General features: G+C 35.8%; 1 protein-coding gene across 10 annotated transcripts in view; it reads right to left on the reverse strand.

The window, feature by feature from the left end:
- ARFIP1 (ADP ribosylation factor interacting protein 1) overlaps window positions 1-26,871 on the reverse strand; it is a 130,513-nt gene that overhangs the window by 53,317 nt on the left and 50,325 nt on the right. For 9 of the 10 annotated variants that reach the window (XM_055336339.1, XM_055336336.1, XM_055336334.1 and 6 more), the window contains 3 exons: window positions 9,676-9,784; window positions 4,670-4,765; window positions 2,751-2,863 (listed from right to left, as the gene is read on the reverse strand). In XM_055336339.1, coding sequence (XP_055192314.1) covers window positions 2,751-2,863; window positions 4,670-4,765; window positions 9,676-9,784 — 318 coding nt within the window. The remainder of the gene's footprint in view (window positions 1-2,750; window positions 2,864-4,669; window positions 4,766-9,675; window positions 9,785-26,871) is intronic. The other variant, XM_055336338.1, reaches the window with a different exon arrangement.

Consider the following 26,871-nt stretch of genomic DNA (forward strand, 5'->3'; position numbering starts at 1 on the left):
ATTCAAATGAAGAAAATCTTTTTTTTTTAATTTTTTAAAAATTTTTATTTATTTATGATAGTCACAGAGAGAGAGAGAGGCAGAAACACAGGCAGAGGGAGAAGCAGGCTCCATGCACCGGGAGCCGGACGTGGGATTCGATCCCGGGTCTCCAGGATCGTGCCCTGGGCCAAAGGCAGGCGCCAAACCACTGCGCCACCCAGGGATCCCCAAATGAAGAAAATCCTGAATTTTGTAATTTGGAATTACTACAACTTGGTTCAGAAATAAGACGTGCATTTTTTTAAGGTGGTAGTTATTTTTATTAGTTAAATTGATTAATTTTTAAAAAGATTTTATTTATTAGAGAGAGAGAGAGAAAGAAAATGAGTAGGGGAAGAGGGAAAGAGAAGCAGATTCCCTGCTGAACATGGATCCCAATGCGGGGCTCAATCCCAGGACCCTGAGATCATGACCTGAGCCTAAGGTAGACGCTTAACTGACTGAGCCACCCACATACCCCTAATTTTTTTTTTTTTAAGTAATCTACAGCCAATGTTGCGTCGAACTCATGGCCCTAAGATCAAGAGTTGCATGTTCTACCAACTGAGCCAGCCAGGCACCACTAAGGCTTGTATTCTTTAGGTTTCATTGTGTGGTCATAGAATGTTACTAGATAGAGGCAAATTTCATGAATAAATGAACAAAGGAATGGCAGAACGAATAAATTTAATAAATAAATGAATGAAGCTCAGTTTGGTATGAAAGACACATAAGTGAAATGAAAGGAAGCAAAAAGAGGAATTCTAAGCAATAGGTAAATACAGTCTCATGAACAAAGTTAATAGACATGTGAGAAAGCACAATTTAGGAAATCTCTGGAGAATTTGGTTGGATCATTGGATCCAAGGGTGGGAGAGAGGAGGTAGATGGGTCAGATCTATGCCATTCTAAAGACAATGGGATCAACTAAACAAATTCAAGCAAGAATGAACCATTTTAGGCAGTGTAGAAAATGTAGTCTAACAGATTTTGTCAAGAAGCTATTTCAGTAATGTGAGAGTAACAAAGATATGGACTATGGTTGTGAAAGCTGGAATGGAGAAAAAAGGGATAAAGTCAAACAATATTAAGGAGGCAGAGTCCAGCCCATTTAATGACAATAGATATGTGGCATCGATGAGAAGATGGAAGTAGAAATTTGAATATCTGGGTGAACTGTTGTGATACGAGAATACAAAATGAGAAACAATATACAGAATAAGAGAATCCCCCCCAAAAAGAGAATCCACATCCTTCCACATCTTTGATAACAAAGGAGCAATAATTAAATACAATGTTCTAAATGAGAACAGTTTATGCTGGCATCAATTTTTGACAACTACCACTGGCATTTCTCAGGGCTACACTAGCATGAGGTAAATAATTTTTGGAAAGATTCATGAGCACGTTTCAGGGCACTTTTATTATCTTAAGAAAACCTGTACTTTTGTAGATTACTTCAGATCATATTTTAAAAGCATTAATTGAAAGAATAAAATTCACTTCTGTATTACTCTTGAGAAGACATAAAGAGACATGTGGTCTGTATAAAAAAATATAAACAATTTCTGACTTACAAACCACTACAGCCACAAACAATTCACAAATATAAAGTGTATTATGGCCAATTCTCTAACTTGAGAAACTAAGGTTTTCTTCCACTTAACTGTTATTAAAACTAATTTTTTAAAAGATTATTTATTTATTTGAGAGAGAGAATGAGTGAGCATGACCATAAGCAGGGGAGGGGCAGAGGGAGAAAAAAGAGAACCTCAAGCTGACTGTGCATTGAGCACGTAGCCCAATGAGGGGCTTGATCTCATTATGCTGAGATCATGACCTGAGCTGAAATCAAGAGTCAGCCACTTAATTGACTAAGCCACCCAGGTGCCCCTAACTGTTCTTTTTTTTTTTTTTAATTTTATTTATTTATTCATAAGAGAGACAGAGACAGAGACATAGGCAGAGGGAGAAGCAGGCTCCATGCAGGGAGCCTGATGTGGTACTTGATCCCCAGACCTGGAATCACGCCCTAAGCCAAAGGCAGACACTCAACCTCTGAGCCACCCAGGTGTCCCCCCCTAACTGTTCTTTAAATTCTACTGTCTTGTCCCTGTTAGGATTCAAAGGTACTAAGTGGATTTGTGGCTTGAGCTATTTCTAATACATCAAATATACTACAGAGTCAATAATTTGCTTATTTGTTTTACAGAGGCCACACACACAAAAAAATAGCTGCCAATTACTCTGATGCAATGAAACTAACAACAATAAATTTTTGAAGTCCAACTCATTTGTCAACATGGTACTGTCTGTACAGTTAATGCTTAGGTTTACGATAAGATCACAGAATTCTAATTCTGAAAAATGAATATACTTCTTTGACATTCTCCTGTTATAAAGCATCAAAAACAGGAGGTAGGGACAGACAGGTCTATAGCAGTTCTACAAGTAAACATGTTCCAAGGCAATATGATTCTTCTTCAATTATGTGCTATCAATTAATAAGCATTCCTGTAGCTTTTTTTTTACTCTTTTGCTACTGACTTTTTAAACTACATTTTTATAAAGCTCAAGAAAACAAAATACTTAATTTTCTAATTGTATTTTTTATGTTTAGGTGGTATTCTCTCCTATATATTTATATAATTGCAAATAATAATTTGAATAACATACAAATGAAAATTCTTAGAGCCAGTTAGGGTGGAAACATTAAAAAAAATACAAACCTTGTAGGTGTTTAGACTCCATTTTCTAACAAGCTCTAACTTTTCCATTGCAGGATTTTTTACTTCATCTGCTAGAATAACTGGTCCACTTTTGGTCTGTGTTCTCTGGACACCTGCATGATCATAACAAAAAACAAAACAAAAACTAGATAAAGACAAGTAGGGGAAAAAAACCAAACCATTGATGCTGTTCAAATTAAACTACTTATGCACTACTTATGCCTGGTGGCTCAGTTGGTTAAGCATCTGCCTTTGGCTCAGATCATGATCCCAGGGTCCTAGGATCAAGCCTCACTTCAGGGCTCCCTGCTCAGTGGGGAGCCTGCTTCTCCCTCTGCCTCTGCCTGCCTCTCCTCCTGCTTTGCCTCTCTCTTTGTCAAATGAGTAAATAAAATCTTAAAAAACAAAAACTCCCAAAAAACTCCAAATTAAACTACTTATGCAAGTGAAAGACTACAACTTCCTGGATCACTGAGGACAATTTCTAAATACTTAAAAAATATTTCTGCCCACCCAACACAAATGTTATGTGGTTTGACTGTCATCTTAAAAAAAGAAAATGCTGCAACCAGGTTGCCTTCTTTTCCAAATAAGATTTTTACTTCTAGCAAACAAATTTTCCACAATTAATCATATAACCTAATGAACCTAAAAAAAACTGTGTCAGTAAAAATCTGGCAAGGTTATGTACTCTTCACAGTCATCTCCTTTCATCATACGATGTAGAACAGAGCAACAACAGAGGTTACTATAATTTTGGAGGATTTAAAAATATAATTCAAATTTCAAAGTCATTAAAATAAATATTCAACCAGAGTATGAAAGGCTAGGCTAAAACAAGACCTACATTGTATTTCCTTGTTTCCTAAAGAGACCACCCACCCTCCTGCAAAAAGCCATAATTAATAAGGGCAGTATAAAGCCCTGACAGTGCATTGCTCCAACAATTAAGAAATTGTGATGTAAAAGCAACTCTACACTTATAGAGTTTCTATAGTAAAATATTTTTCATAGGAGAAAATAGTTAAATGCTTATGATACTATTGACTTATAACAAAAACTATATAATGATTTAAAAAAACCAGTAATAAAAAAAATAAAAAAATAAACCAGTAAAACAGAAGAGAAAAATCTCTTAAAAAATGGTTTTTAAAGTCAGAGCAAAAACTTATTTTCTCACTCCTACAGTCAGATCAGCTTTTGCCACAACTTTACCACTACCTAAGATCAAAAACAGTATATAAAATCAAATACATTTAAGATTTAAAAAATTCTCATCAAAACAAACTACAGAATGTTAACACTTCATGTTAAAAGAAATATATAGTTCAGCTTTTTCCTGTTTTATCATCCTGCAATATTAAAGCATAGAGGGAATTCAATGTAAAGAAATGTATTTTCCCCAATATTTTTCATTGGGCATAACTGGTAAATTATATATCGTTTTGTTGCAATTTGCAAGCTATCTGTAAGCTGTGGCTGAAAGTAGGAAGACACAACATTTTCCACTTGACCCATTCCAAATAATGAACAACCCAATTGTTGAAGGCTCCTTTTTTGTTTAACTGAAAACAGAGAGCAGAGCTGCAAAGCTGAGAGGCTCAAGTAAAAGTGAATATATATTTTCCAGAGTAAAGAAAGCATGATTTAAAATGAATCCAATCTTACAATGTTTTTTAATCTTAAAGTGAAATAAATTTCAGGTTTAAGATATATAGTTAATAGCTCTGAAAAGCCAGAAAGATAGGTATGGCTAGAAAGATTATTTTCATTATTGTTAAAAAAAGAAAGAAGCAGCCACCAAAAGACAAAGCCAGATTACCCACACCTAGGAATATAAAGTAAGGGATTATGAAACTAAGCAAATTGGTTTAGTTTCAGAAGTAGCAAGGGTTTTATCCAATCAGTGCAGTGAATACCTGCAGGAACAATTAAATCACTTCCTTGTTGAGCCAGTCGACTAGCTGCAACCCTGCTGGGAGACATAACAGATGGCAATGGTGGTGCTGGGGAACCTGGAAAGGGTAGACATTTAACTATGAAAATCCTTTTCCTCCTCCACATATTGCACGTTTTGAATATCAGTTTACTGATATTTCCCTTAAAATATTCAAAAACTAGGATTAAAAACTTTAATATATTTGCTTTCTTGCAGGAATGGACTAAAAGTAAATGGAGGCAGGCAGAGTTCTTGTAGAAACTTTTCATGAACTGTTGAAACCAAACAAAACACATTAACTATAAGAAGAAACTTGGCAAGAACACGTCTAAACAGGACTTTACCTGGACTCTATTTCCAAACCAATTAAGAGAATGTGATTCAAACTCCATAGTTGAACGATTTGAAGCTTAAGTAAATATTTTATAACCTGCTTCTTCTACATTCAAAGGAAAGCTCCTTAAGTAAACAAAGGTATGTAATAATGTATCAAAATTATAATTAAAATCCACAAAAATGTGAATGAGTCACAACCTTTACGGGAATTGTAGTCTAAAATTTCACATCACAAACCCAATAGCACACAGTATAGATCACTGCTATTCATAGTGCAGATGCCAGGAACCCACATCAAGTATTTGACCTGAGAGCTCATTAAAAATGCAAAAACTCAAGCCCTGCCCTAGACCCAGTGAACTAGAATCTGCATTTTCACAAAGATCCTTGGGTGATTTGTCTGTATTCTGAAGTTTGGAAGTCCCGAGGTAGAGTGCTATTCTAATTATTTTTATTTATTAAACAAAATATCTGTATATATTTAAGATGTACAATGTGGTATTTTGATATATGTATATACTGTGAAATGAATGCCACAAACTAATATATCCAGCACTACTTTTGGTTACTTTTCTGTGGTTATTTGAGTTCTATTTTATTAGTAAATTTCAAGTATATAATACAGTATTATTAACTCTAGTCACATGCTGTACATTAGGCATCTGTAGTTTTTTAAAAAGCCACTCAAATTACTGTCAAATACAACTAAGTTTGAGAATCAAAGGAAAAAAAAATTTTTTTAAAGATTTATTTATTTATTCATGAGAGACAGAGTGAGGCAGAGACATAGGCAGAGGGAGCCTGACGTGGGACTTGATCCAGGGATCATGCCTTGAGTTGAAGGCAGATGCTCAACCACTGAGGCATCCAGGTGTCCCAAAGGAAAAAAATTTTTCAATGAAACACCATTAAATTTTAAGTTAACTCTGCACTTGAAATGTCCTTCCACATTCAGCTAAGAATATTTTAATGTCTGGTACTTTTATTTCAACTACACTCTCCCAGTTCCCTAGAAATCGTATAATGAATCAAATTTAAAATTAAAATGTTCTAATAGGACAGAAATCAAGATCAAAGTTCTTTACTTAGAGTTTGTAATAATTGGTTATATCCCAGATATACTCAGTTCTGATGGAGAAAGTCACTAGTTTTAATAATATGAAAACCTTAATTTGAACTACATCTAACATTAAAATCCAAACATACACTAGACCAAAATAGATTGGCACTACCTTCCAAAGTGAGATATTTATCTCTTCAAATCTGTTTAACTATAAAATTTAAAACTAGAGAGGATGACAGAAATTAACTAAGTCTGACAAACTACAAGAGAAACTAAACCCAGAGGGGTTAAGACAGCTTATCAGACTCAGATGCTCTGAATTCATATCCTAAAATCTCCATTATTAAATTCAATACAAAAAATACTAATCCATAAGTTACTTATTGAGTTGGAAGGCATTTTAAAAGGTTATCCAATCCAATTACCATTTTATTTTATTTTATTTTTTAGAAGATTTTATTTAATTATTCATGAGAGACACAGAGAGAGAAAGAGGCAGAGACATAGGCAGAAGGAGAAGCAGGCTCCACGTGGAGAGCCCGATGTGGGACTCGATCCCAGGACTCCAGGATCATGCCCCGGGTGGAAGGCAGGCGTTAAACTGCTGAGCTACCCAGGCATCCCGCAATCACCAAATCACCATTTTAAACAAAGACTATCTCTACTATCTAAGGCACAAGGGTTTCTGTTATATGAGCAAATGTTTAAAAAAAAAAAAAAAAGACAACTACTCTAATTCCATTTCTTGATGATCCCAGAAACAGAGCTCTGTTGTTCTGGTTATTACTGTTTATTAGTCCTGCATAAGAAATAATTCAATGACACAGAGGGAGATGTGTATAATATATGTAACAAATGATACAGAATTTTCCAAACTAAAACAGCAGAAGATGTAGTACCCTGGTAACTGGGTACTTCAGTCTTTTCCTTTTCCTTTCAAGGGTAATATTATCACTTCTCTATATCTTCAACACTTTACAAAACCCACTAATTTAGACTAAACTAGTTACTAAAATCATTCACTAATATCCAATAAAAAATAATTCTTAAAAATCTAAAATCTTGGGCAGCCCAGGTGGCTCAATGGTTTAGCGCCTGCCTTCAGCCCAGGGCGTGATCCTGGAGACCTGGGATCGGGTCCCATGTCGGGCTCCCTGCGAGGAGCCTGCTTCTCCTTCTGCCTGTGTCTCTCTGCCTCTGTGGCTCTCATGAATAAATTAATAAAATCTTTAAAAAACAAAAACAACTACAACTTTCTAAAAAAACAAACAAACAAACAAAAAAAAAAAACCCAACTTTCCGGATGCCTAGGTGGCTCAGCAGTTGAGCATCTGCCTTTGGCTCAGGTCATGATCCTAGAGTCCTGGGATCAAGTTCCACACAGGCTCCCTGCAAGGAGCCTGCTTCTCCCTCTGCTTATGTCTCTGCCTCTCTCTCTTTCTCATGAATAAATAAAATCTTAAAAAAAAAAAAAAGAACCACCCCCAACTTTCTAATAAATGCTTAACTAATCTGCATATGGCAGAATGATTATCTTTTTAATATACTGATCAACAATATCCTGTTAAAAAATGTTACATGAAGTCAATTCAAAGAAACATAAATTACTGCCATTATCATGAAACATATTTTTTATTTCATTTTGAAGAACTAGGATGTGAAACTAGCAAGTGAAACTCATCAGCATTTCCATGCTTATGCACAACAGTTTATAATGGTCAGTTGATTTTAATCATTGTATAATACTATGCTATGTAAGGGAAAAAAGATTAAACCAAATGTCAGTTAAATGATTTCATTGAGAATGCTTAAAACATCTCAACGGTAAAAACATTTTTTAATTCTCTATTGACATTTAAATTTGGAAACTGGTGACTGGTCCAAAAATGGTGTCACATCATGCAAAATATGTCTTTTATTCTTTAAGCACTCAGTCAACCCTTTCAAAGTTAAAGTTATCCCCTAGATAAGAATGCCAGAATGCTATATAATGACTACTAAGATATTGACACATATGCTACCTTTCTATGGTTTTATTTTTCTGAACATAAGGATGAAAAAGGTAAAAAAAATGATGTCCCTAGGTAGCTTATTTATTTTATAGCCTAGAGTAGAGATTGTTATTTTGGATTATCGTAAATGCTTATTTGCAGGACCTATTTAGGAAAGAATATATTTCAAAACATAAGTTGTTTTTGAATAGAGTATTGGCTATTAGTATAATAAAAATACAGAATACTATTATCTACAAGAGGGCTAAGGATTGCAAAGCAGAGATTTTTTCATTTTATGAAATTATAATGAAGTGTTAAAAATTAATATACTTCACTGAACATCAAATATAGTAACTATTTTAACTATTGCTCTGTCAAAACAATTCCTTTTTACATCCAAATGTTTACATTTTTTGTTTTGTTTACATGGTTTTACTTTCATTCACATGAAAATGAAAAAACACTTGAAAAAGGTTACTAAATGCAAGAATATTGAAAGGATGCAACTTTTTTCCTTTATATTAAAAATAGACCTATATATGAAATGTGTGCAGAAAAGAATTAACATAGCACATCTGTTTATCCTTAAAGGGACCAGCCTACACAACTGGCCTTTGGTTGGCATCTGGAAACTTAATTTTGGGAAGATTCCCTCAATTCTTGGAATGGTTAAGACTGGCTCATTATGCCTGAATGTTTATACAAACAATGTGGTTTATGCTAAGTGCCTGTTTTCCACCTGGGAGTCTGGAATGTTGGTACATGCTAGGCAGAGGGTGCCTATTCGAGCAATCTCCAATAAACACCCTGGGCACTGAGGCTCTAATGAGCTTCCCTGGTTTGCAATAATTCATACATGTTGTCATAGTCCGCTAGGGGAATTAAGCATAATTAACAACCGCCGTCTAATGTCCTGTGTGACTGCACTGGGAGAAGACCTTTTCAAGTATGCCCAGTTTACCAGGCTCCCTCAGGCATCCTTTGCTCTTGCTAACTGTGTTTGGTATACTTTCCCTGTAGTAATCATCACCAAGAGTATGACTATATACTGAGTCCTGTGAGTACTCACAGCAAATTACTGAATCTGAGGGTGGTCTTGGGAGACCTCTTATATGAAATGTATAATAGGAAAAATAAAAGCAATTTTTCTAATTGCTTTGAAATAGGAAATATGTATTTATACAAAACAATATTGACTTACATATTTTGTAGTTAAAAGCTAAAATAAAAAAATAAAAGCTAAAATAATTTAAATTTGTATTTTTGATATAGTGTTTTAATTTTTACTTTAGCATTTTATTTTTTTCCTTTAGTATTTTAAAACCAAATCAGTGAAATTCTGCTGTATTTACAGAAATAAATTACATATAAATATATACAAATAAATGTATAAATACATAATGATTTATTTACCTAAAGATTACTAAAACAATTAACATTATTTAAATTGAAGAGAAAAAAGATTATGCTTACAAAATCAGCATTTTATCACAGAATCAAAGGACTTCATTATGCTTTATTAATAAAGGTAGCTTTTGATGCATTTCTCCCATCCTCCATCCCAGCCATTTTTAAAAATAGGTGGGCTCTTACCTTGTAATGCTCCTGCTTCAATAACCCCCTCTTTGGTACTGTCAAAGCCATGAGATGTAATTTGGGTTTCTGAGAGACCAAGTCCAGCTGGTAATGAACGCTTCAAATCCTTGGCAACATTTGAATAAAAGAGAAAATCTTTGTAAAAAACTCTCACACCACATAGCAATTCAGCATGATGGTGTCCTTTTATTCCCATCTTAAACTATCTTTTTCTCTACGATGTAGAGAATGCTGTTGTGGCATTGTGTAATGGAATTCTATATACATTCTATAGTATGTAAACAGCAACAAACTCCACAAGACTTGTTATTAAGAGGTTATGGTATATGTTAAATACAAAATACTTCCACTACTCTAGAACTAAGCAGCAAGCAGATATAAAAATTCAATTTTCAAATTCCTAAGCTATTGATACATCAGAAAAATCATTTTAAAGAACAGAATTAAGATGTCTATTGTGTAAAAACTGATGTCTAATACAATCATGAAGAACCTGGCTAAAGGTCAGTATAAACAAATCATTCACTTGCAATATTACTTTTCCTTTGATTTCATCAGGGTGAGATAAAGGAAATTTTCTGCTATTTAGATTTATGTTAAACACTGATATTAGTCAACCCAATTGCAAATTAGCTTATAATTGGAACTTAGCTATAATAAATATAATATTCCACATTCAGTCTTATGGTTTAAATGGTTTAAAAAATATATACAGAGAGAAAGCCAAGAAACACAGATTTCCAAAAGTCCTTTCCTTCCTCTGGCTTGGATATGAGGAATTACCCAATTTTCATAATCAGCATTTATGGATTCTATTGGTTTCCCACAATAATGACAAATGATGCACTGAAACAAAAATATTTCTTTGAAATCCTTTAATATGGTACCACATCACATATAATGTACAGTTACAATTTGAAAACTCAGAACACTTTAAATTTTCTAATTGGCAAAGTCTAAATTTTTTAAAAAGGTTTTATTCATTTATTTATTTGAGAAAGAGTGTACACAGGAGGAGGGACAGAGGAAGAGAGAATCTTAAGCAGACTCTGCACTGAACCTGACACAGGGTTTGATCTCATGATCCTGAAATCATGATCTGAGCCAAAATTAAGAGTCAGACACTTAACTGACTAAGCCACCCAGGCACCCTGGCAAAGTCTAAGTTTAACAGATACATACTGGCAAGTGTGGAGAAGGGTTTTTCTCAAGGAGCTCATGAATTTTGCCTTGGGCAATTATTTGATTGGTATGGTGGACCCTGAATTAATAACCAATGAGGTTAATTCTCATCTTATCAAACTGACTTATCAAACAGTATTTGACACAGGTAATTGTTCTCTCCTCGTACTTTAAATACTCCAGCTAACTTCAGATACTCCTGACTTTCCTCTTACATCATCTGTTATATTCTACTATATTCTCCTTTGCTGATTTCTCCTCATCTCCCCAACCTCCAAATTCTGGAGTGCCCCAGGGTTCAGTCAGAGGACTTTTTTCCTACAATCATTTTTTTTTTTGAAGATTTTATTTATTCATGAGAGACACAGAGAGAGAGTCAGAGACATAGGCAGAGGGAGAAGCAGGCTCCATGCAGGGAGCCCGATGTAGGACCCTGGGATCATGACCTGAGCCAAAGGCAGATGCTCAAGCACTGAGCCACCCAGGTGCCCCCTATAGTCACTTCTTGAGTTGTCTAATTGATTTGTATGGCTTAAAAAACCATCTATACATTGACAACTTCCAAACTTAGGTGTCTGACCTAGGCCTCCCTCTTTAACTCCAGTATATCTGGTCACATACTTATTATTTCAACTTGGATATTAAATTTGCATCTCAAACTTAATGTGTCCAAAACTAACTGGTTCTACAGTAAATCCACAATTCCCAACAGACAAAACAAAGTAATACCACCTATGTTTTCACTCCTCTCAGTTAACAGCATCTCCACTACCAAACTCTTAGTCCAGATCTTAGGAGTTACCCTTTGATTCTTCTTCTCTTACATCCACATCCAAACCATTCATAGATTCTATCAGATCCACTTTCAAAATATATCCAAGATGAAACCAATTCTCACCACTTCCACGGCTACCACTATGATCTAAGCTAAGCTATCATATTTTGACAGGATTACTCCAAGAGCCTCTTAATTGATCTCCTTGCTTCTATCCAAGACACACACCTCTAAATCCACACATCAACCAAAATTACCCTGTTTGCAAAAGCTCTCCAATAGCCTCCCATCTCATTTGAAGAAAGCCCAGGAACGCCTGGGTGGCTCAGTGGCTGAGCGTCTGCCTTCAGCCCAGGGCATGGTTCCGGAGTCCTGGGATCGAGTCCCACATCAGGCTCCCCCTGCATGGAGCCTGCTTCTCCCTCTGCCTGTGTCTCTCATGAATAAATAAATAAAATCTTAAAAAAAAAAAAAAAAGAAAAAAGAAAGCCCAGACTGTTAAATGTTCTCAAGGTATTTACATGATTTATCTCCTACCAGCCTCAGCGTTACAGCCATGAAGTTCCTTCAAAAACAATAAAGCTGTCTTTGTTTCAGAGCCTTGTATTTCCTGGGTTTTCTTTTTTCTTGAATGCTTTTCTACCTGTCATCTACAGGGCTTGTTTCTTTTGCCAGGGAGACTTTCCCAGGACAACATATAAAATAGCAACTCTCAGGGCAACTGGGTGGCTCAGTTGGTTAAGTGTTGAACTCTTCTTTTTGGCTCTGGTCATGATCTCAGGGTCATGGGATTGAGCCCTTCATTGGGGTCCATGCTCAGCAGGGAATCTGCTTGAAATTCTCTCCCTCCACCCCTCCCCTCTCTCTCCAAAATAAATAAATCTTAAAAAAATAAAATACCAACTCTTATAGCCTCACACTAGAACTCCTTAGTCTGCTTACTCTGTTTTATTCCTTTCATAGCAGATATCACTCAGTATTGTGTTTATTTTTATCTGCTCTCCTTTATACCGTAAGCTTCATGAGAGCAGGTATGTTGCCTATTTTGTTTTAGCTATATGTTTAGCACCTGAAATAGTGCCTGAGATATAGTAGATATCCAATAAATATGTGTTGAATGAATAAATGAATTTATTGAATGAACTAAAGGACTTATGATTCAATACCATATGCATTAAGAAGCTGCTATAGCAATAAATTCATCTTTAAATTTAATGAGTATTAGCTGACTCCCTCTGTGTTAGACTTTCTAGGCAAAGAAAAAGGTAAGGTACAGTCCTTGCCTCAGTGGAGAGACAAGATATACAAATATTAATGTAAAAGTTGAACTGTTGCCAAAGTAAAGACAATAGGTATCAGAGGAATTCAGAACAGGGACTTAATCTATGAAAACCAAATATGAAAAGAGCAGGTACTGCTTGAGCTGTGGAACATGAAGGATTTATTTATTCATTTTGCCAACATTCAATGAACACCAATGACAGCCACTGCTCTAGACACTACAGATGGAACAGTGTAGCAAAGGGTCTCTGCCCAAATTGGACTCACACTGAGGAAGGAAGGAGGAGCAGCCTGATAGTAAACAAATAAATATAAGACAGGTAATAAGTACTGTAAGTAACAAACAGTAAATAAGTTTGTTTTCTTAAGGCGGGATAAAAGAGATATAGAGTGACCAGCAAAAAGTGCTACTTTGGGTGGGCAGATTCCTGAAAGCAGTGTGAGGGAGTGAGCCAAGTGAGTTTTAAGACACAATTCCCTTATCAGGTAAGTGATTTGCAAATATTTTTTCCCCATTCTAGGAGCTGCCTTTTACCTTTCTTCGTGGCATTCTTTGAAGCATAAAAGTTTTAAATTCTGATTAACTCCAATTTATTTTTTCTTTAGTTGCTTATGCTTTTGGTGTTTTACCTAAGAAACTAAAGTGCTTAATCCAAAGTCATGAAGATTTATACCTGTTTTTTGTTCTAAGAATTTTATAGTTGTAGCTCTTACATTTAAATCTTTGATAGATTTTGAGTTAATTTTTTTAGGATTTTATTTTTAAGCTATCTCTACACCCAATGTGGGGTTCTGACTCACAACCCCAAGATCAAGAGTTACATGCTCCATTGACCGAGACAGTCAGGCGCCCCTTGAGTTAATTTTTGAGCGTGGTGTGAGGTCTGCATCTAATTTCATTCTTTGCATATGGATATCCAGTTGTCCCAATACCATTTGTTGAAAAGACTACCCTTTCCTCATTGAAAACTCCTGGCACCTTTGGTGAAACTCAACTGTCCACAAATGTAAGGGTCTATTTATTTCTAGACTCTTAATTTTGCTCCACTGGCCTATGTCTTCCTTATGCTAGTACCATATTGTTTGATTGCTATAGCTCTGTAGTAAGTTTTAAAATCAGTGAGTCCTAAAACTGTTCATTTTTTTCAAGATTTTTCGGCTATTCTGGATATAATGATTTTACATATGACCAGTTTGTCAATTTCTACAAAAAAGAGAATTTGATAGAGATTATGTTGAATGTGGTCAATTTGGGGAGCACTGCCACTTTAATGAGTTAAGTCTTCTGATCCATAAACATGAGATGTTGTCCTTTCATTTACTTAGATCTTTAATTTTTTTCAACAATGTTCTACAGCTTTTAGTGTCCAAGTCTTGCACATACTCCTGAGTAGTGGATTTTTTTCCCCTCAATTTTTTGCATTATTTATTTCTTAAAAATAAACTGGATTCTGCATAATGCTCTTGCATTTCATAACTCTGCTGAACTTATCAGTTCTAATAGGTTTTTTTTTGTGCGTGTGTATTCCTTAGGATTTTCTATATACAAGACCACGCTGTTTACACGCAGAGTTTTATCTCTTCCAATCTTGATGCCTTTCGTTTGTATTGTTATTCTTTATATCTTACACATTTTGTGTCAATACTCTTTTATATCTAATATTTAACAAAAACATTAAAAAATAGTCATAAAACCAATGCATACGTAATATGCAGAGTTATTCATTTGCAAAACCAAAAGAAACTGCTGTAAAATTCAATGGAGGTGACAGGTCTACACCAAAACAGAAAACCAATTAACATTAGTTTTACCAAGGACATCTCTTCAAATTGGCCTTAAAAAAAGATACTTACTCCAATGTGTTATCCAAGCAAAGCTACAACAATTTTTTTTTTAAATTTTAAGTCTTACTGCTAATCATTATGGGGACAAAAAATTAATAAACATAAAATAACAACACAATAACAAAATAATAAACACAAGTAAGCTACAAATATTTATTCTTGCTTTCTTTATCCTAATTAGAATTCCTTATGGAATTACCTTCTGAATTTCTTATGGCATATTTTAAAGATGTTTATTAATAGCAAAAACTCAAATCATTTTTTAAGAGCATCATAATCTAATCAAGAATCAACTATTAGGGATCCCTGGGTGGCGCAGCGGTTTAGCGCCTGTCTTTGGCTCAGGGCGCGATCCTGGAGATCCGGGATCGAATCCCACGTCGGGCTTCCGGTGCATGGAGCCTGCTTCTCCCTCTGCCTATGTCTCTGCCTCTCTCTCTCTCTCTCTGTGTGATTATCATGAATAAAAAAAAAAAAAAAAGAATCAACTATTACTAAGAACATGAAGACCTGGAAAGATAATTTAGACAGACCTAATTTGGATACCAGCTTTCCTAGTTAGTGGCTGTGTGATCCTGGACAAATACTTAAAAACTTGCTTAACCCCTGTTTGCTCAGCAGTAAAAAGAGGCTAAAAATTAATTCAGAGTTCTATAAAATCTATGAAAATCAGACGAGCTAGTTAATATAGGCAAAGCACCCAATATGTATTTCTCAGCACCTGTTAACGTTAGGCATCCCTCTCCTTTACTACAATTGTTGTTACAACTAATCAATGCTGTTGCTAATAATTACTGTGAAAGACATTTCTTGGACAATTATTACATGCTAGAAATTGTTTTAAGCACTTTAATGAACGTATAGGCAGCCCTCACTCTGCATTACAGATCAGGACTGTAAAAATGATCAAGTAAGCTAAAACTGTATAAAGTGATTCATGGAAAATATTGATTATTCCATGACCTTTAAAAATTCTCGTCACAGCTAAAGCTCTTTCCTTGTTTATGTTATTCAATGAGGCTTCACTAAGTTCTTCCAGAACAAATCTAGGGTCTCTCCAACAGTAACAGTGTCAACATCCCTACAGTCAGCTATTTCTTCCAAAACTCCATTTAGGTTTGATTTGAATTTCACTTTTTCCAGTGTTATCATTTTTCATTTCTTTGCTGCACTTCCATCTTTTGATCATCCACTTTTAGAAAATGTCACATGGATTTATGACCCAGAGACAAGAGGGTAATACTACCACCGGGTTTGCTGTCTGTATGAGCTGAATAACGCATATGCAATGACCAATCACCAAGAGACTGTGAAAGAAGTGACATGATTGGTCAATAATCATGATTCACCTCTGTTATTCACATAGTGATTTATGGACTTCAGTGCTAGCAGTGAAGTTTGTTCTTTATTCAATTAAAGTTAATACACCATGGAGACTTAAATCTGAGATGTGTTGTAGGGAGACTGGCATCATTTAATTAAACTGTGGTAACTGAAATTAATGCATATTGAATCTATACAAAACAAGAACCGCCTGTATAGTCTCTCTTTAATCTTGACAATAATACTAAGTGGTATTAACACTACTGCTTTACAGATGAAAAAACTAGGACACAAAAATGTATCACTTAGTTACTAACTAGTAATATAGTTAGGACTAGGCTTTAAAAACACAGTATTAACTGTAATGTATGGTAAATGTAAACAGCTACAAGTAGTTTTTTAGAGACTTGGAATTTATTTTAGCTTCTATGTTTTCTAAAAAATTTAAAGAAATACCTTTTAAAAATCATTATTTCAGAATCTGCTTAAGTTTAAACACTAACACAAATACATTCTCAACGTATTATTTCCTAATAATACAAAAGCAATTAATTCTTTCTTTCCTTTTCACTTAGTTCCTAGGGTCACTTAAGACCGCTTGTCACAGGACAACATTCTCTTCATTTGAATATTGTTTTGAAGAGAACTTAGAATTAAAAACAAAAATCATTAAGTTTTATTTACTTCTTTTTTTAAAACCAATCTCTGGGTCTGTTCATTTCACAGAATAAATTATCTTTACCTTTCTATTTTATTTTTTTAAATAATTTTTTAAAAAGATTTTATTTATTTATTCATGAGAGACACACACACACACACACACACACACACACACAGAGGCAGAGACACAGGCAGAGGAAGAAGCAGGCTCCACACAGGGAGCCCAACGTGGGACTCGATCCCAGGCCTCCAGGACCACGCCGCCCTGGGCTGAAGGCAGGCGCCAAACCTCTGAGCCATCCAGGGATCTCCTCTAGTTTATTTTTTAATATACTAAGTCAGTGATTTCTAGTTTTAAATATTAATCCTCTTATTCATATTTGCATTAAAAACAGATAATCTTTTCTCTCTGAGAGACATATCACTCACAAAATAAATACTGCCAAACTACCAAGACATTTTTTAAACTTGGCATGTCTGGTCATTAAAATTAACTATTTTTCGAATGGTTTCTTTGAATGTTGCCTTGCTCAAATAACTATCAAAGATACCTCTCAAAATATGAGGACTAAAAAAGCACACATAAACAAAATAAAAATGACATACAGGTCCAGGGCAGTTTTGTTTGCTGTATTCTTGAAACTTATCTGAAAAGAATATAACTCATTTGAATCATCTGTCGTATCACAAAGTATTGCGTAAATTCCCAGAAAGGAGATAAAGTAGTAGTAGTTGGTAAGAGGTTACATAGTAAACATGATGGATATCTCTGAATACCTAAGTTTTCAAGAAGTTACAGGGATGCTTTCCACCTTCTCTTGCATGGCCTCTAGAAGAAACAACTACTTGTCTGAGGATATTACATCCCCTCAGACCCCTCTTAATGATCTCCCAGGGGTCCTTTACTCAACAAAAAGTTCTTCCAGGAAAAAAAGTCCTTTATGTAAAACAGCTGTGAAATCTGAAAAGCACTAAGGCCTTTCTATGTCTAAACTGTCACCAACAGAAGGAGCCTAACCAAAAGTGGTACAAATGGGTTCATTCAGATTCTAAACAGAATTATCATTTTGATAGTTGTCTAGCAGCTGAGTGCAACACAAAGTGATATGGGTTTTGTGAGAGGAATGTAGAACTTGTAAGATAACATTCAGTATTTTGTGAGCCTGTTGACTGTTTCTGTTTTTTGTAAAATACATACACATTCTCTGAGTAATATAATTTAGCATAATTCACAAAAGTCTAAAATATGCCTTTACATATCAATTTCTTTTTTTAAAGTTTTTCAGTTATAAGGCTGGGCTTAGCTTAGTAACTTTTTAAATAACTGTTACTGCATTTACCCCTATGGTTTCCAGAATGTATTGCAGAGACAATGAGCCCACTATAACCAACAGCATAAAATCTCTAATTTGCATTTTATGTCACTGACATTCAATTCAAAGTTTAGAACTTAGCAAAGTCATGCTTAACAATTATACAATAACATAGAATAAAACTAAAGTTAACTTTCTATTCAAGCATTAGGTTAATACTCAGCATTTAATGTTTTATTTATTCATTTTTTAAAAAAATTATTTATTTATTCATGAGAGACACAGAGACAGAGAGAGAGGCAGAGACACAGGCAGAGGGAAAAGCAGGCTCCATGCAGGGAACCCGATGGGGGGACTTGATCCACTGGTACGTCTAAATTACCAGGCTCAAACTTTAGTTTGGGTAAGAACCTCCTGAGAACTTATAAATATTCAGATTCTTCTCAGCTGTCCACGTTGATCTCATTAAGTTGGGAGTGTGACGCCTAGGAGGCAAAATTTCAAACAAATAAGCCAGGTGATTCTGATGCAGATAATCCTGTGCCTACATTTTAAGGAACTCTGTTGTAGAGCTGTTTTTCCATACTTGTACAATATTGACTCCCATCCCGCATTTCACTGTGGGCCACAGGACTTCACTGCCGTCTTCTCCACCTTAACATGGTCATCGACCTTCTTTCTAGTCAATCCTAAGTATTTATGGAGGGCTTTGCCACATCCTCAACTCTTACCATTATTCTAGGTGTCATTAACCTTTTGCATGCTCTTGGGCACACTTTCAGAGATTGAAATGATTCTATGTTCAGTTTACAATTCCGTTTCAACTGATATGTAAGGTCCAAGATGAGTTTTCATAGCTCATTAAAAACATAGTCTATAATGGCCTGGTATGTAGTTTGTTGCTTTTTTTTTAAATTAAGATTTTATGTATTTATCCATGAGAGACACACACAGAGAGAGAGAGAGAGGCAGAGACACAGGCAGGGAGAGAAGCAGGCTCCTCGCAGGGAGCCCGATGGGGGACTTGATCCCGGGACTCCGGGATCACACCCGAGCCGAAGGCAGATGCTCAACGAGTGAGCCACCCAGGCGTCCCCCCCCTTTTTAAAAATACAAACCATGAAATACTTAAAATGAAATAAAATCTATTGCATGAGCTTGCCTACCTATGTTGATACAGAATGATGGGTTGTAGTTATAACAATCTGTAAAGGTGTATGATTTTTTTTTCCTCCTTAATATACTTGTAGGAAGCTCAAAGTTGGTAGTTTGATACAGGCTTGGTAATTTATAGTTGGACAATGGTCCCAAAAAAGTGTGAGGGCAGATAAAAGATATACTAATGAAGTACAATCCAATCTATACTTTGATCTCAAATTTCATTAACCCTTTCATCTTTCATGCCCCGTTCTACTTGAGCCACTGGAACTCCCATGGCCATGCTTTGGGATCCTGTTATCCCTCAGGAAGCAACAATTCTAGAATTTAGTTAAGCCTAATAACTCACTTTGTGGTCACAGCCTCCTGTATCTGTTATTCCACTTGATCAAGTTAGCAAATCTGACTTATCTATTTTCTCCATTTTATCAGCACACATGCAAAATCTCAGTCTCCTCTCTCTCTCTCTCCCTCCTCTCTCTCATTCATTCAACAAACATTTAGATAGAATCACTATCTTTTGATAGTTTACTGCCTACCCTCTAGATCACTCCAACCCCCATACCCCTTTCATCTAGATTCTAAAGAGTACTGAAATTCACTAAGAATGAAATCATGTACCAACCACCATCAAGGGAATGCTGAAATTTTTTTTAAATTTTTTTTTATTTATTTCCGATAGTCATACAGAGAGAGAGAGAGAGGCAGAGACACAGGCAGAGGGAGAAGCAGGCTCTATGCACCGGGAGCCTGACGTGGGATTCGATCTCGGGTCTCCAGGATCATGCCCTGGGCCAAAGGCAGGCGCCAAACCGCTGCGCCACCCAGGGATCCCGGGAATGCTGAATTTATTCAAAGACTTATCACTGTGGGAACATTTGTATGTATCTACATTCAAAACAATTCCTACTAGAAATAAAAAAAAAATTATTCTTGATAGAGTTTGTTTATAAGTAAAGGGAGAATCTACCATCTACCTTATAGGCACAATATCTTAACAGAGATGAGGCTTCTGCTCCTCAGTAAAAATTTTATTCACATTTTTCAACAGAAATTCCAATCCAGAATTGATTTAACAGATGTATATATAATAAGCACATATATTTAAAAACTTAATTTGTGGTAATAGTACTAAGAATATATTCTTTCTTTGAAAAGTAAATATTAAAATGGATCTACATTTGCAAGAGTTAAGCAATCCTTGAAAAACATTTGCCATTATCTCTGAAAGGGTTCAAGATATACAGCTGGCAAAAACTGGCCTTTGGAAAAAGTCCCTGTCAAATCAATGTTGCCACTGATGGAGTTACTAAATTTTTCAGATGTGAGTAATGCAGAAATGTGATATTAAATAATATATAATATGGTGACAAACTGTCATCACATGCTATTCAAACTCTAGGACAGGATGGGTGAAGGAGAAAACATGTTAAAATTTTTAAGTTCTTGGGATCCCTGGGTGGCGCAGCGGTTTGGCGCCTGCCTTTGGCCCAGGGCGCGATCCTGGAGACCCGGGATCGAATCCCACGTCAGGCTCCCGGTGCATGGAGCCTGCTTCTCCCTCTGCCTGTGTCTCTGCCTCTCTCTCTCTCTCTCTCTCTCTCTCTCTCTCTCTGTGACTATCATAAATAAATAAAAATTAAAAAAAAATTTTAAGTTCTTATATTGGAATTCATTTTTTATTGAGAAATTACTATGAAATCATAAATTGTGCTGTGTAAACACACTGTTTCTGCCCTCAAAGTGATTTCAATCTCTTGGGAAAGGCAGATAAGTAAATAGACAATTACAACACTGAGGTGAGGGGAGGAAGTATATCCAAAATCAGTTTTCTTTTCTTTTTTCTTTTTTTTTTAAGATTTTATTTATTTATTCATAAGAGACACAGAGAGAAAGAGAGGCAGAGACACAGGTTGAGGGAGAAGCAGGCTCCATGCAGGGAACCTGATGTGGGACTCGATCCCAGGTCTCCAGGATCACACCCTGGGCTGAAGGCAGGCATTAAACCGCTGAGCCACCCGGGCTGCCCCAAAATCAGTTTTCTGACAATTTCTATTCTTATGTTCCTTCCCAAATCTTCTCCAGACTGCTAGAGTTTACAATCCAGACTGATAAACACAAGGGAATGGAGAAACTATTTAGCTTACTAAAAGCCTTTAAAGAACAGTAACAACAAAGACCACATACACAAAATTTCAATAACAACAACAATGACGATACATGCTGGGAAATTAAAGATATAGATGGATGTATCAAGTCTAAGAATACAGTACATCTTCCTGTTGATCCACAGAAATCTAGAAATGTGTTTCTAGTCCTGACTTAAACATGTGTTTTCATTCACTCATTTATTCATCAAACATTTAATGAAAGCTTTGATTATCTATATGTGGCAGCACTATAGATAAGGTAATGAATGAAGGAAACATTTTTGTCCTCACTTATAATCAAGTCACATAAGCTCTAGGTATAGCCAGCTAATATGTGTAATTCCATCACAACCTAAGGGGCCCTTTTTCTCAACTGTAAAACAAAGCAGTGGAACTCAGAGATCTCTAAAATACTCCTACTGAACTAAAATCCTGTGATTTAACTCAAAATCAAAACTTGTAGACCAGACGTTTTTAAGACCCAGGAAACTAAGGAGCCATAGGCAGGGTTCAGCGAGTCCTAAACTCCCTTAAAACTGAATGCAAAATTTGGTAGTTTTGTGTATATGTACATTTATCTAGAGAAAAGATCCACAGGTGGAAAAAACTAAATTATGGATTTTAGTTTTGGGCCTACCACAGAAAAAATTTTGTTTTACCCATATCTACTAACATAACTTTGCTAAATCTGTCAAACATAAACATAATTAACAAAAAGTATCAACTATTTGGAGCTTATATTGGCTTCTCTAATTCATGGCATGAATTGCATGTTTTAATCTAATACTTTGACCAGCACTTTAAAGAATAAATTAAAAATAAAATGTGGCTTACAAATCAAAGAATAACCTGTAATCTTTGAGACTGAACTTTACTGATCTTTAAAAAATAAGAATTTTTATTTAGAAAGAAATATTTTTGCCGTAAAAAATTGTGATAATACTAAGACCATTATCCTATCCTCTATATAGCTGTTGTCCCTCATCTTAAGAAAAGAGTAACAAACCTCAAAATATTAACATATGTTTAACAAAATATTAACGTATGCCACCAAGGGATTTCTAGGACTAGCTTTTACATTACAATCTCTGTTAGAATATGAATGTTGAGTTAGACTCTAACCAGGGCCTTCTGCAGGACAGACTAAGAGGAGAAGCCAAATGAAGAATGAAACATCTGCAATGAGACAGAAAAACCTGGACAGAAACATTTACAATTTCATTGCCTGTGCCACAGTGACACCAACTGGCCAGTCAAGATATGACAACTTAATGAACAATTATATTCAAGAGTATATTTTTTAAAGTGTATTATGCAGTATGCTTTAAATAAAACCCATGTGATTTTATTTTTTAAAAAGATTTTGTTTATTCATTTGAGAGAGAGAGAGCAAGTGTGGGGAGAGGGGCAGAGGGAGAAGCAGTTTCCCCACTGAGCAGAGACCCTGATGCAGGGCTCAATCCCAGAATCCTGAGATCCTGACCTGAGCCAAAGGCAGATGCTTAACCCACTGAGCCATCCAGGCACACCATTATATGACTTTAAACAACAAACAGGTATAAAGGAAGATATATGTAAGTGAAATACCTCAAAAAACTTTTATGCTCCAATTTTACAGATTTGTAAAGATGTTCTTTACAAATAATGCTAAATAATACATTTTCATACTTATTTTCCATATAAGCTTTTATCAATATTAAAATATCAACAGGGACATGAGATTTTTTAAAAATTTTTTTTAAATTTTAATTTATTTATGATAGTCACACACAGAGAGAGAGAGAGAGAGAGAGGCAGAGACACAGGCAGAGGGAGAAGCAGGCTCCATGCACCGGGAGCCCGATGTGGGATTCGATCCCGGGTCTCCAGGATCGCGCCCTGGGCCAAAGGCAAGCGCCAAACACGCTGCGCCACCCAGGGATCCCCAGGGACATGAGATTAAATGCAATTTTCCTTTTATTGCTCAGGAAAATAAAGGATGGAAAGTATGACAAAATTGAGGTAAATATATGCCTAAAAGATCTTGAGTCTAATCTATTCAAAATGGTCAAAAGATGCTTTTGAGATATTGTTTTCATTCATGCCTAAAGGAATCAAACAGCCAATTTTATTTTAATTCAAGGTTATTAACTATGTAAGAGACTCTCATGATGAATATATTCTTAATAAGAGCAGGTACAAACAGAAACAAGTTTTATGATGTTGAATTTCTTCAGGGAAGTGAAGTGGGGTGTACTATTTGAAGTAGATTAGTGCTTCTTAAGGAACCCTTTCCCACAGGTAAAGTTCACATCCAATAAAAGGAGACCTCCAGGAGATCATCCTTTTTCCTTCTCTTACCGCCCGCCCAATAGAAGTGAAATAACATTGCAGAGGAATGTCCAAAAAGAGAATCTGACATTAGCCGATGTGTAAACTTACAAAGCAGCAAGTTAGCTGGTTTGACTGTAAGCCAAGAGCTTATACAGATATATTATGGTTTAATTCACTTCACTCTAATAAGACTTGATTCTGAAGTTAACATCTGAAAGGATAAGAACAACTTTTTTCAGTGTCATTCAAAGGCATATAAAGGTTTTTTTTTTTTTTAAGATTTTATTTGGGGGAGAGAGCACAAGAGAGAGCAAGTGAGGGGAGAGGAAGAGGGACAAGCAGACTCATCGCTCAGCATGGAGCCTGAGGTGAGGCTCAATCCCATGACCCTGAGATCATGACCTTCCATTGAAATCGAGATTTGGACACTTAACTTACTGTGACCCACCCCCCCACCCAGGTGTCCCCTTTTAAAAGATTATTTATTTATGAGAGAGTGAGAGAGAGCAGGCACGTGAGCATGTACGTGTGCACATGTGAATGGAGAAAGGGCAAAGGGGGAGGGAGAGAGAATCTCCAGCCAACTTCACACTCAGCACGGAACCCTATGCAAGGCTGATCTAAGGGCCCTGAGATCATGACCTGAGCTGAAACCAAGAGTCGGAACACTTAACTGACTGAGCTACCCAGGGAACCCAAAGGCAAATAAAGGTTCTTAAGTAAAGAGACATGAATAAGTTTATGACAACCCAGAAAAAGAATAGAGGCAGAGGAATTAACTACTACCAGGTATTAAGGTTAAAGATAATACCTTTTTTAATGTAGTAATTAAGTAACAGTGTGGTATTATTACAAGGATAAGAATAAAAGACCAAGGAATAAAACAGAGTCCAGAAATAGAACAATACATATCTGATTACCTGATTAATAGCAGAAGGTCCCAGTGCAGAAAGGATAGTCTTTTATAATTTATTTTATTTTATTTTTTTAGAAAGGACAGTCTTTTTAAAAAAAAACAGTGAATGGCAATTAGATAGTAATGAGGAAAAAAAAATCAACCTTGACTCCTACATCACACTACACACAAAAATTAATTCAACAAGAATCAAAGAGTTAAGTGTGAGAAGCAAAACAAAAAGACGTTTAGAAGAAAACAGTATCTTCATTATGCTAGGATACACAAAGATTTCTCAAAGTGGTCAAGTCACTAAAAGGAAACACTGATAAATTGGACTTCATTAAAAATTACCAACTTTTGTTCATCAAAAGATACCATTAGCAGAGTGAAAAAGCAAGTTGCAGACTGAAAGAAAATATTTGAAATACACATATCCAAACAAATGACTTAGAGTAAAGAATTTCTACAAATAAACTAGAAAAAGGCAATAGAGAAATGGGCAAAAAACTTGAAAAAGGGCTTCTTTATTATTTATTTATTTTAAAGATTTTATTTATTTATTCATGAGAGACACAGAAAGAGAGGCAGAGACACAGGCAGAGGAGAAGCAGGTTCCATGTAGGGAGCCCAATGTGGAATTCAATCCTGGGACTCCAGGATCACGCCCTGGGCCAAAGGCAGGCACTAAACCACTAAGCCACCCAGGTCTCTAGAAAAAGGGCTTCTTTAATAAAAGATAATATTCAAATGGTCAATAAGATTATGAAAATATGCTCAATGTCATTAGTCATTAGAGAAACACATAGAAAGCCACAATGAGATACCATTATGCTTCCATCAGAATGGCTAAAATTAAAAGGTATGAGAATACTGGGACACCTGGGTGGCTCAGTGGTTAAAAGCATTTGTCTTTGGCTCAGAATGTGATCCTAGAGTCCTGGGATCGAGTCCCACGTCAGGCTCCCTGCATGGAGCCTGCTTCTCCCTCTGCCTGTGTCTCTACCTCTCTCTCTCTGTGTCTCTCATGAAAAAATAAAATCTTTAAAAAAAAAAAAAAGGTATGAGAATACTAAGATTTGGTAAGGATGTTTAACCACCAAAACTCTCACTCATTGCTGGTAGGATTCCCAACTGGTCCAAACACTGTGGAAAATTAGTTAACAATATCTACCAGGGCCAAACATCATGTATCTGGCAACTCTATTCTAGGGTATATGCCCAATAGAAATAGGTGATCATGTACACAAAAAGACCTGTACTAGAAAGGTCACAACAGTTTCATTCATAATAGCCACAGACTGGAAACAACCTAGGTATCCATCAACTGAAGAATGGATATATAAATTGTGGTACATTAACACAATGGAAAACTACATTACAATAAAAAGGAATGAAATACTGCCATAAGCAACAGTATGAATAAATATCACAGAAATAATGTTGAGCGAAGCCAGGCAAAAAAGAATGCATACTGTATAATTCCATTTATTTGTAGTTCAGGAATAGTCAAAAGCAATCTACCATATAAAGTCAGAGTAGCAGTGAGTAGCCTGGGAAGGAGGGTTGTATATTGTCTAGAAGAGGGCAAGAGAGACCTAGTTAAACTCCTGGAAATGTTCTACAGCTAGATGTGGGTGGTGGTTCCACTTTGTGCTTGTTTTTTTTTTTTTTTTTAATTTATGATCTTAAGGGTTGTTTCTTTTTTTTTTTTAAAGATTTATTTACTTATTTGAGAGAGAGAGAAAGAGAGAGAGAGACCAGGCAAGTGCACACACATGTGTGCAGGGGGTGGGGCAGAGGGGAGAAGCTGACTTCTCACTAATCATGGAGCCTAATGGGATGTGATCTCACAACCCTGAGATCATGATCTGAGCTGAAATCAAGAGTCGGACACTCAACAGACTGAGCACATTAATTTGTGCTTTTTACTGTGTATAATAGCTATCGCTTAAAACAAAACTAAAACAGCAATATAAGAAAAAGAACAGGCTTTTGGTGGCAGGTGAATCTCCAAAACAATGCAATATTTTGTATGTACTGCATTTTTCTTGGACAAAAGTCATTAGGCTGTCTATTAGAATCAACTCCCTGATGGCAGGTATTTTTGTCATTTTTATTTACTACTACATCTCCGTGCAAGGTATAAAACAGATACTCCATAAATATTTGAAGAGCAAGGGGCGCCTGGGTGGCTCAGTTGGTTAAACGTCTGCCTTTGGCTCAGGTCATGATCTCAAGGTCCTGGGATTGAGGCCCACATTGGGCTCCTTGCTCAGTGAGGAGCCTGCTTCTCCC

The sequence above is a fragment of the Nyctereutes procyonoides genome, unplaced genomic scaffold, assembly GCF_905146905.1.
Source record: "Nyctereutes procyonoides isolate TBG_1078 unplaced genomic scaffold, NYPRO_anot_genome, whole genome shotgun sequence".
In the NCBI taxonomy this organism is placed as follows: Eukaryota; Metazoa; Chordata; class Mammalia; order Carnivora; family Canidae; genus Nyctereutes; species Nyctereutes procyonoides.